We start from the raw sequence: 11,913 nt of genomic DNA, 5'->3' as shown, positions 1-11,913 counted from the left end.
CAAGCACAGAGCTTCTGAATGAACACATTTGAACAGATGTGGCGTTCTACCAATCGCCCCGTGTTAGCAGATGTGTGATGTCTGCATGCAACAGCCTTAATTCATGCACTTTTATAACACTGGGTCTTACACTGACAAGCTAATTAGTCTCTCAAAAGATCTCACTCTCTCTCTCTCTCGATCTCCTCTATGTAGGAAAAGAGGGGGATCAAAGACAAATCCAGGTGGAGATGTGGGGGGGGGGGGGAGAAGAGAAAGAGAGCGAGAGAGGAACATACCCTGGCGGGAGGGGTCTTTCCCAGGTGGTAGTCTTTGTGTTGTGGTCCACGTAGTACACTCTGCCATGGGGCAACACGCGCTGCTCCCAGCTGTGAGGGGGGGTGGGGGGGGGGGGCACACAGAGAGATGGAGAGTGTCAATGGAAAGACGAAGGCTCTGGCCTGCGGCCCACAGACAAATCATCTACAGGCATTACAGACAGCGACACGTCACTGACACATGGAAAAACCACTTGCACACACTCTTTGAGAAACAAACTCAACCACAGCAAATAAACACTTCTATGTTCGCTCGCACAAGCGAACAAACATACAGACACACACACACACACACACACACACACGCCCTCAGGCACACACCCTGCTGGCAGCGAATCCACCACAGGCTCCATGGCTGGAGTGGGCTGGTCCGGGTTTGAGGGGGCGGTCTCTCCGGGGGCCGGGGGTGCAGTTCCGTTGTCTGGCCCGGCGGGGGGGCTGTTGCTGGGGGCGGCCGACCTGAGTGTGGGGGACGACGGAGGGGGGGTGTGGCGGGCCAGGCTGCTGCGGCCGTTCTCCAGGCCGTTAGGGGCCAGGTCACCTTTACCTGCGCCAGGCAGGGGACAAGAACAGGACACACTCACACACAGGCTGGGAGGCGCTGCTGGGATGGGATGGGGGTGGGGGTGTGTGTGTGAGTAAGTGCGTGTATATGTGTGTGTGTGTGTAAAGGTGTGTATGTGTGTGTGTGTGTGTGTGTGTGTGTGTGTCTGTGTGTATATGTGTGTGTGTGTGTAAAGGTGTGTATATGTGTGTGTGTGTGTGTGTGTGTGTGTGTGTGTATGCGAGTAAGTGCGTGTATATATATGTGTGTGTGTGTATTTATTATGTGTGTGTGTGTGTGTGTGTGTGTGTATATGTATGTGTGTGTGTGTGTATATGTGTGTGTGTGTGTGTATATGTGTGTGTGTGTGTGTGTGTGTGTATTTATTATGTGTGTGTGTGTGTGTGTGTGTGTGTGTGCGTTACCTGCGCTGCCAGGGCTGCTGTGGGAGCTGTGGGAGCTCTTGGAGGCGCGGTGGCGTGCGGAGGCTCCTGGGCTCTGCTCTGCGTTCAGGTCCCCGTTAGTGAGGGGCCCTCGGGGGCCACCGGGAGACGTCCCCCTCGAACCCCCCGGAGAGCGCCTGTGGGTCCTGCACACAGAACAAGGAGGAAACCATCAGGGTGCAAACAAACTCATGCAGACACACACACACACACACACACACACACACACACACACACACACACACACACACACACACACACACACAGACACACACACAGACAGACAGACAGACACACACACACACACACACACAGACACATACAGACACACACACACACATAGACACACAGACAACCAAGGTCCAACTCTAACAAGCCTCCTAAAAGATGCTTGAGAGCACTTCTCAGGGATATTGCACATTTAGAAGCAGCGGACAGATCTCCTTACCGACTGGATACACGCATCACCAGCCCACCAGTCGCCAATTCAAATTTCCCACTGTTGTGATTTTACAGGACAGAGACGTATAAATGTGGTAATTAGCCAGCCCTCGTTCCAGCCCTCTAGTGCCCCCAGTGCAGCGGAGCTGATGATTAAGCATCGCGAAGCTCCTGGGGAGTGCGCGAGGGGTGAGAATTGAGGAGGTATGCAGGGGCACTATTCTTGGAGGCATACTTTATGTAAGGAAATACTGTTTTGCTTTCTGCTCAGCATTCAGAGACATTTTCCCACAGCTGTGCAAAGAATCTGTGATCGATGATTATGGGCACGGTTTGCGTCAAATCCAGAAACGAGGGTCCAGCAAAAAAAAAAAAACGAGGCGAAGTTGGGAGCAAAAAGCCCCAGACAGCCGCGTCGCTGAGGAATCTGCGGGTTGGCCGCGAGAGCCGTCCTTCACTGCGTAAATTGGAAGAATCCAAATTACAAGCTGAGGTTCGGGGCTGTGAGTTTCTCCACAACCTGGCCCCGTGTTCGGCTCCGCTGGCACCCTCGCCAGCGCCTCTACCCACAAGCGGGCAGAGCGTGCCAACGGAGCGCTCACTGCGTCACAGCCGCGTCACGGCAGAGCGGTCCAGGAACAGCTGACCCCTGCCTCCTCCTCAGGTGATGCTGGACAGACGGGCCGCTCTCTGATCTGTGTCCACTGGTAAACAGCTTTGACGTGACGAGTCGCGGACGAGAACAGGGGCAGCGCCAAAACGGCAGTTGGAGTTTTACACACCTTATTAAAAACACTCAGTGGGTAGAAAGCAGAAGGTCCTCTCTTGCCTTCGCACTTCCGTCATTTGTGAGGGACAGACGAGCCTTTGATCTTTTAGCTTTAGAGAAGGAGAGGACCTCTTGATGACCCAATGGAAATGATGTGCAGTGTTTCGGCGGGCCAACAGAAGAAGTGTCTTATGGCAGAGAACTCATCTACTTTAATCTACAGACCAAAAATCCATATTTAGATGAGGATATTTTTACCGTCTTTTAAAGGTTTGTTTAGTTTGATCAAGCACATCTGATGTGATAAAGACTAGCCGCTACATGTCCCAGGCTAAAGGGAGGGGGGGGTGTGTTTGCGCTTGTGTGTTCAAAGAGCGCTCTGTTTCTCCGAGGTATGAAGGAACCGCTCAGTCTGCCACTCGGAGGAACTGAACACTGACTCACAGACGCGCGCCGCGCACACAAAGAGGTGTCAGTGTGACCTTCTGTTTCTTTCGAAAACGCGCCGCTCATATTTTCCTAGCCGCTAAATTTAGTGCTTCTTTCCGACGTATACTTTTATACAATGCAAACATGTTGGTTTCGACCCCCCCGGATACTGGAATGCTAAGCGCCCACTTGGACTGGAATCAATGGAAACATTATGACGGGGAGGGGGGGAGGGGGGAGCAGCGCGATGGGGATCTCAGTTACGTGCTTTTCTAACTGGTTACCTGTTCTCTGCAGAAAAGAACCCAAACGGGGGGAGGGAGAGACAGAGAGGGAACACAGCTGTTGCAGCGTGCTCGGCGGACATGTTCCAGGATCACGTGTGATTAGCGTGTGGGCCTCTGTGCTTCCGCGGGCCCCGTGGGGGGTCTGTGTGGCCGGCCGGTCGTCATGGGAGACTGGCGGGACGGCGAAACGAGTGGCATTCTTTTGTCGCTTCACGCCATCCTCCCCCCCCTACCCCTCCTCAATCGCATCTCCCTCAACAGATGGACAGCGCAGCTGAGAGAACCTCTCAACCTGATGGCATGTCCTCTGTGTTGGGCGCATTAGAGTAAATACACAGACACTTCCTGTGGGTGTCTGGGCAGGGGTCTGGCGCTCCCACCGCCCCTCTTGGCCCCGCTGGGCTGGAGCTCCAGCAGACGCTCCTGGCTAGCGTCAGGACGGAGAGCCGCTCTCTAAAGAGGCTCCAAACACACTCCTGGCCCTGGTCACCAGGGACCTTACCCAGTGTCTGCTCGAGAGCACGTCTCAGTTTGAGGTTTTGTAGACTGGTCAAAAATGGTGTTCTCATTTGGTCCAGGGGAAAAGTGGACATGTACTGGGTCCCAAAAAAAAACAAAAAAGTGTGCAGGTTACACTAACCACTTTCACAAAGTTTGTGCCTCTTGCTTGCAAATGTTTCTGATTTCCTATCCAGGTAAATAGGCTTCAAGCAGACTGTGCTAAGTGGGTCAATTGCAAAGATCATGAAGATAGATAATGGAAATAAAATAGGTATATGTGTCACCAATGCATATGGCATCACTTTGAGATTTGACATCATTGAATGACCTCTGTGTATGAAATGTGCTATATAAATAAACTTGACTCAGTAAATAACAGACTGTGCTTTCATGTTATTATTTGTAACTCCAGAGGCAGACAGAATATAACTAAGGTGCACATAGTGAATCACAAGTTTAAGTTAAGATTTCAGGCTCAGAACAGGCTGAAGCTACAGTGCACATGATTGTGCCATACGTAGTTGGGATGAGACACTTAACACTTAACCTTCCTCTCAAGGTAAAGAAAGTCATGAGCAAGCAGTCTCTGCTCTCTGTGTTATCAGTTGATTGGAATAAGAAGAGGACAAAAGCAGAGTGTGTGTGTGTGTGTGTCTGTGTGTGTGTGTGTGTGTGTGAGCTGACCTGCCGCGGGGGCTGGCTGTGCTGGGCGTCTCCTCACTCTGTGTCCTGCGCAGGTTGGGTCGGTCTGACGGCAACATCTCTGCAATTAGAACAAACAGAGCAAAAGCACGGCGATGAGAACAGCACAGCACAGAAGCGAACAGATGAGCACACTAATGACAAGAGCAGCACTCACAGGGTCCAGTCATTGCCACATTACCACCTACAATATCAGTTCATTAGCATCACCTCCACCATCACTCAACATGTAAGACACCGGGGAGTGTGGGGCACAGCCTATAACATAAAGACATTCATCATTGAGACGCTCATCCCTGGAGACTGGGAGAAAGAGAGAGTGAAAGGGGGAAGGGGGAGGGGTAGAGAGGCAGACAGAGAGAGAGAGAGAGGGAGAAAGGGGGGGGTCCTCTACGTCATTGCCGCGGGCTCACTGGAGCCATTGTGGTTGGCAAGTTTTGCCCCCATCCCTTCCGCCCCCTCCGGCTAAACCACCATATCCCACCCATGACTCAAACACAACAGCTTACTCAAAACACGGCTTTCAGAAAACGCCACAGAGTCACCAACACAGGGACCTCAGAGGGGAAGAGGGAGAGGGAGGGAGAGGGAGAGAGAGAAAAAGAAAGAGAGAGAGAGTAAGGGAGAGAGAGTGAGAGAGAGGGGGAGAGAGAGTGAGAGAGAGAGTGAGTGAGAGAGAGAGAGGGAGAGTGTGAGAGAGAGAGAGATAGAGAGAGAGAGATGGAGAGAGGGAGAGAGAGAGAGATGGAGAGGCAGAGAAAGTGGGCAGCAGCTGTGTTGAGCCTCAGCAAGATGATTGACACGGCAGCGGAGACTTGACGGCTCTCTTTCTGCCACGTTCCTCTGGCGGGCAGACGGGCGTGCGGGCGTGCGTGCGTGCGTGCGTGCGGGCGTGCGTGCGGGCGAGCGTCTGGCGGTGCTGTGTAAACAGGCCTCCCCGTTTCACGCATGGCGAGCGGAGCTGACACAAGGCCTGGCTTTGCTTCACCTTCGCTTTTTTCACCCCACACTGGACGGCAAGTATGAAAGTGCTTCTTGTGCTGCCGTGCCGACGGCCCCATCCACTGACTTAATGAGACACTGGTGCTCCTCCAGTCAGCTTCCAAGTCTGCAACTACAAGATGCAATTGGACCCCCACCCCTACCCCCACCCCCCACCCCCCACCCCCGACCCCGACCTCCACTTCCGCCTTGCCCAGTCATTCCCGTCCACCCGTCCCCATAACACAGTCTGCTGGCAGCCAATGGACTGCGGGGCCAAATGACACAAGTGTCTGCAGGGTGAGGTCTTTTAACGTGGCTGTGGGTCCGTCAGCTTGGGCCACAGATGGCACCCAGTCTGGCCTCATCGTTTTTACAGCTGAAGGACAACAAGAGGACTCTCTGAGCTCAATCTGCAGTCGCACTGATAAGGGCAACGTGTTTTGAAGCACAGAGAGACAGAGAGACAGAATGAGAGAGAGAGAGACAGAAAGAGAGAGGCAACTTTGGCAACACTGTACCGAACTGTGCCGTCATGCTAATAAAGCACCCTTTGAATTTGAATTTGAGAGGCAGACAAGGAGGAGATCGACGGCTGCCAGCGGACGTCAGCGCTGTGTCTATGGAGGCACTGCGGCCACAGCAGCTTGGCCTTAGTTGTCTCCTCTCCTCTCCTCTCTCCTCTCCTCTCCTCTCCTCTCCTCGCCTCGCTGTTGTTGATCTCTCCTCTGTCCAGCCGGCCTGCTGCAGAGGCTGTTTGGGGCGTGTGAATGTGGCACCAGTGGGCGAGAGCTTTGTGCCGTACAGGCATGTTTGCGTTTCGCATGTTCTCATATGTTACCGCTGGACACCGAGGTTAGTGAGGTTACAGCCCCCCCTCCCTCCCTCCACACCACCTCTCCCAAGGCGAGGGAGGGAGGGAGGGAGGGCAGAGAGAGAGAGGGAGTGATAGAGAGACAGAGAAAGAGAGAGGGGGGGATGGGGTCTTCCTCATGTGCACTACACAGATGTGCTCCTACTGACACCAGCCCAGCCAAATTGCAGCCATACAAGTGCTGTTTGCCTTTGCCTGCTTGTTGAGCATGTGGCTCCACACACAGCTTTAGTGACTCATACGTATTCATGTGCTGGCAGGAGGCACGGATCTTTGTGTATTCATGTGTGTGTGTGTGTGTGTGTGTGTGTGTGTGTGTGTGTGTGTGTGTGTGTGTGTGAGAGTGTCAGTGTTTGTGTGAGTGTAAAGGTGAGTTGTGACTGCTGTGGTTCTGTGTTTTCTCGGGGGCCCCCATAGCACAAAGAGGCTGTTTATGGGGCGCTGTGTGTGTGTGTGTGGGTGTGTGTGTGTGTGTGTGTGTGTGTGTGTGCGCGCATGTGTATGACTGTGTCTGCGTGTGTGTATGTGTGTGTGTGTGTGTGTGTTTCAGCATGTCAGAAAGACTGCCAGGGGAAATGAGCAAAAACACTAAACCAACAGAGCAGGCCTTCAGCTGGGAACACAGAAGAGCCTTAACACACAGACCCACAGCACACACTCGACTCTTTTATACATGTGCATGCACACACACACACACACTTTTGCCAGGGAGCACGCACACACACACACACACACACTTTGCCAGAGCACATACACACACAAACACAGACACACACACAGTCCAGGAGCACACGCTCCCCTCGTTCACGGCCCTCGGGACAGCGTACACACTCGAAAGCTTTATTCACACACACAGACCTACATATGTACGGCCAGCATCTCCCATTGGCAGCGTAAATGCACCTTCTCTTCCCTCTTCTCTCTTTCTCCCGCTCTCCGTCCTTCATCCCCCTCTCCACAGTGTCCCCACAGTAGGGCAGGAAACACCCCCCCCCCCCCTCGGCCCCCTCCCTCCCTCACACTCACACACATTTGATCACAGGAGCCGATTGTCCCGCCAAGCGCAGAGAAAAACGACACCCAATTACACAATTCTCAGAAACAAATTACACATAAGCACTCCCAATCATGTTTGTGTGCGTGCCCGTGTGTGTGTGTGTGAGTGTGTGTTTGTCTTCACATGACAGCAGGCAGGAAGAAAAAGCAAACACGTCTGAACGAGATAGGAAGCCATGAAGAAGGCTATTCATTGCCAATTACACAATATTACCGTTCATATGCTCGTATAACATGGACGTGGAGACAGACAGACAGAAACAGACACACAGACACACACACACACACACACACAGACTGTTGCAGTGATTTTGAACAGGGAGCCCCACATGTACACTTGTGGCCTTTAATGTATAAACAAGCGCAAACTGTATCCTAAAAACTAGCCACCCTACAAACCTCAGAGAAGCGATCTCATTCATGAGCCAAAAACACACACACCAGTGATTCCACCGACAATGCCTCCCTAGTATTTCCAAAAGTGAGCGACTAAGCAGGAAAAGGCTATATTTCCCTCTCCTCTGTTTCGCTGGCCAGACCAATAACTAAGTTAAGCGGTGCATTTAACTGCTAGTTTAAATCCTCATCACTGCAGAACTGTTGCAGGCGGTGCCACATACTACTAATAAACAACAGCTGAGTTTGCGATTTTGGAGGGGGGTCAAATTGGCTGGCACATCAATGAAAAGACGACTTCAAAGCAAGGATACAGTGCACAATATGAACGGATAAGGCATCAAACATCATATGCTGTATGTGCTTCTTTTTGGCTTGTTTTTAAAGGTCAAGACCAAACTGTTCATGGCAGGACGCCCTCTGACGATGAAGAAACTGTCCCCTACCCCCCTGTGTAAAAACCCAGCCACTCCATTACATTTCACTTTCAGACGTTCAATAACAAACAGATGCCCTTCAGCTGCTGCATAGCATTACACACTGAGCCTCATGCAAGAAGCCTTATAAACAGGCTTTTATTTATTCATATCAACAATTCATTTTCATTTTGCTAGAGCACATTCAGTTCTCTTTTCATTTTTGTTTTGCTGTTGTTGGTGAAAGTACTGGAATATTGGGCTTAATGCAGAAAATTAAACCACAAATTAGAATGTTGGACACAATGTCGCTCACTTTCTCTCGCTATTTTAGGTAAAATAACATTTTACAAGTGGCCAAGAGCATTGCACCAACACGGAGAAAAATGTCTCATTTTCGAAGTCTACTGATTAGCTGATCAACTTATTTCATGCTTCAGTGAATCGTATAGTCAGAATACCAGCAATGGCATTCTAAGGTAGGTACTGGTCATATTTAAAAGGGAGCGCATGTGCGCAACACATAATATGCCACCTGCCTTATACAATATAGTGTTTAATTAGGGGCGTTACTTATGCTGTACAATCGGTCACATGCTTCCAAACTATAATTCTGTGGGATTCCGCATTCAGTAGACCATGGTAAGAGCCCATATAGGTGGTTAAGAGCACTTGGTGCATCCTGAGTTGAGTTCTTGTATTTTTACACTTTCACAAATTAATTTAAAATATTAAGAGAGAGTTAAGAGAATGCTGGCGGATCAGCAACATTTTGAATTTCATCAGTTCAAATTAAATATTGTAATTACATTTTAAGTTAAAATTGATTCATTTCAATTAATCTGAGCTCCAGTATTTTTGACCAAATGTACTTTTCACTGGGTGAAAAGCCTTCTATGCAGTAAGACCGCTGCCATATTAAATATGACCTGTAGCTGTGTGTTTAAGTTTCTTGTTCCATTTTCCACCTTCAAGCTGCCACCCACACACTGGAAACCACTGCTTTAAAACTTTTACACATACACATACCATATTCAGCCCAGGGTACAGTACATTTGGAAGTTGTGTCGTACCAGCATTCAAAAATCTGTACCCAAGTCTCACACACTTGAAGACAGTCATGCTTAATGTTTGATGTGGACTCGTGAGCCTATAGTGAGGCTTGGGAATCAGATGTGGAACACACTCCATGATCGCTCAGTGGTGGCGCTCACTGAACGTAGCCTGACGTCTTCCAGCAAATTGCCTTCACACACACACATTCATATGTACATTAGTTAGACTGGCTACTGATTCATATGGTATACAATCTCTCTCTCTCCCTTTCCTCTTATTTGAAGGACAAGCCACATCATGTGTGCAACTGAAATGTTTAAATTCAGGCTGGATTCAGTGTAGTATCTACACAACCCAGGACTACGTGCCTCACTGTGTCTTGCCTTGGTATTACTGTATGGTGACAAGGCTATGCTCTGTTTGTGCATGTGGAAGCATGCTACAAAGTGCCATGGCAAAACTCCCCAGTCCCCCCCCCCTTAGAATCTCTCGCTCTCTTTCACACACACTCTCTCTCTTAGACAGGTCATTTGCTCAACTTTTTGGGCCTAGTTTTCTGTCAAAGTTTTCTCAATGGATTCCTGGTCAGAACCCCTATTGAAACAGATTAAAACTTGGGGCATGTTAAATTTCGTCAAAAATTCAAGATGGCCGCCGTATGGGCAATTCCATATCAGTTGGAACAGGTCCGACACCATGGTCCTCAGTTTTTCCAGATTTTTGGTCAAAATGTTCCTCCATGTCTCATTAGAGGAAAACCAACATTTTAGCTTGGTATCTTGTTTAGTTTCTGAGATATGGCTCTTCAAATGTGGATAGACGTGTCCTAAAAAAGGCTGAAAATGCCTGTATTTAATGAGCACCACTTTTTTTTAAACCCCTCTCCTGTCTTAAGCCTACCATATTATTTTCTAAAAATTTGAACACTGGGGCAGTACCCTGTGTAGTTGTCCAATATCACAAAGGAATTATAGTCCTTCCCACCATTGAAGACTTATTCATCGAAACAAACCCATATTTTTTTTAAAGCAATGAAAAACAAAAAAACTGTTTTTGTTCTCTTATGGTCATGAATGGATAGCACTCACATTTTTAAAACTTTACATATATATAGTCCATGAGTAAGAGAACATGTTGAAAAAAAATTGAGATGGTAAGTTTTTGTATTTCGAGGCTATGGGCCTTCAAAGATGGCCAAAATGGTGTTTTTTCCTAAAAATGCCAATTTCATTGCCTTTTTTCAAGGACAAGATGAAATGCAAATCCAACATTTCTTTTTTCCTGCAATAGTATGCCACTTTGTAGACCATGTGAATGTGGTAGATCCGACCTGTCCATTTTGATATCCCCTCAGTACATGTCTGAAGTTAGAAAAAATGAAAAATTGTTGATTGATTTTTTGTTTGTTTGATTTTTTTGAACCTCCTAGAAGGACATTATGGGGTTTAACCCCATTTTTTATGTTTGAGGGATCAGATTGCCATCCTGTAAACAGGATAAAAATGTTATATCCCATTTTTACTCTTTATTGATCCCTTAGAATATGTCCAAAAGTTGTCAAAAATGAAAAAGGCGACTAAATTGAGGGGCTTAAAATGGCCAAGTGGATCAAGTCACACAAGGCTAAAAATGTAAGATAAGACAGATGAGATACTGAGGGAGAACACTGTGAAATGTATAACCCCTGTTACGATGGCCTTTGAACCCACTGTGTCCCTAACTGAGGTTAAGGGCTAAAAACCACCAACCACCGATCCGGTGGTCTCCAACTTTTTCATATCTCTTGATATAAAATGTATAGAGACTTAAAAATCATATATGTTGTTCATCTCTTCAAAGCGTTTTTTTGAGACCATCCATGACTTCCTGTGATAAAAAAAAGTTGGAGACCATCGGATCGGTGGTTGGTGGTTTTTAGCCCTTAACCTCAGTTAACACAGTGGGTTCAAAGGCCATCGTAACAGGGGTTATACATTTCAGTGTTCTCCCTCAGTATCCAGTGGCCATTTTAAGCCCCTCAATTTGGTCGCCTTTTTCATTTTTGACAACTTTTGGACATATTCTAATGCTAGAAGTATACTCGACGCACCCGACCTGTCGCGCGACAATGTGACGTCAAAATGACGTAATTTCCTGTGTCGCAAGCCACATTTCAGCCGCGCGCCGACCTGTCGGACACTGAACATTTTTTATCAGCCGCGCGCGCCAACCTCGCACGACAACTAGGAAGAGATTGAAGCCAAGCTCACGGAGCCAGTGTCCTTATACAGTCATCAACCACATAAACCACATTCAGGCATTATCATATAGCCTATCCAACATCTTAAATAAGCCCATTCATTTTAAAAACGACTGTAGTCATGAAGTTTGAATAATAGTAAGTTTGAAAAGTGGGAAGTTAACTTGGCTAGGCTGCAGCGAGAGTTGCCGTTTGGATGACTGATTTGTTTACAGTCGTGAACTACGTTTGGATAAGTTAACGAAGTTACCAGTGAGAGTTGCAACAGGAGGATATTAGGGGGAAATGACTAGGACCGAGGCACATAAGTATTCCAGCAAAAGGTAAGGAAGAGATTTATTTTCAACCAAAGGATATCTGCTAGACCTAAAAAAATATATATATCTTTCCATTTAGGGAGATTACACAAGCTCATCTCATAAACGAGATGGTAGGCTAATCCTTCAGTTGTGCAAGCTAAGT

The 11,913-nt window shown here is 48.3% G+C and overlaps 1 protein-coding gene across 1 annotated transcript in view; it reads right to left on the bottom strand.

Annotated features, from left to right (window-relative positions):
• wwp2 (WW domain containing E3 ubiquitin protein ligase 2) overlaps positions 1 to 11,913 on the bottom strand; it is a 39,221-nt gene that overhangs the window by 20,774 nt on the left and 6,534 nt on the right. The window contains exons 6-9 of the mRNA XM_062546906.1: positions 4,416 to 4,494; positions 1,287 to 1,450; positions 639 to 864; positions 279 to 368 (exon numbers count right to left, since the gene is read on the bottom strand). Coding sequence (XP_062402890.1) covers positions 279 to 368; positions 639 to 864; positions 1,287 to 1,450; positions 4,416 to 4,494 — 559 coding nt within the window. The remainder of the gene's footprint in view (positions 1 to 278; positions 369 to 638; positions 865 to 1,286; positions 1,451 to 4,415; positions 4,495 to 11,913) is intronic.

The sequence above is a fragment of the Sardina pilchardus genome, chromosome 10 (genome assembly GCF_963854185.1).
Source record: "Sardina pilchardus chromosome 10, fSarPil1.1, whole genome shotgun sequence".
Classification (NCBI taxonomy): Eukaryota; Metazoa; Chordata; class Actinopteri; order Clupeiformes; family Clupeidae; genus Sardina; species Sardina pilchardus.
Note: the sequence above shows the minus strand (reverse complement) of the source record. Positions and strands in the feature narration are given on the sequence as shown.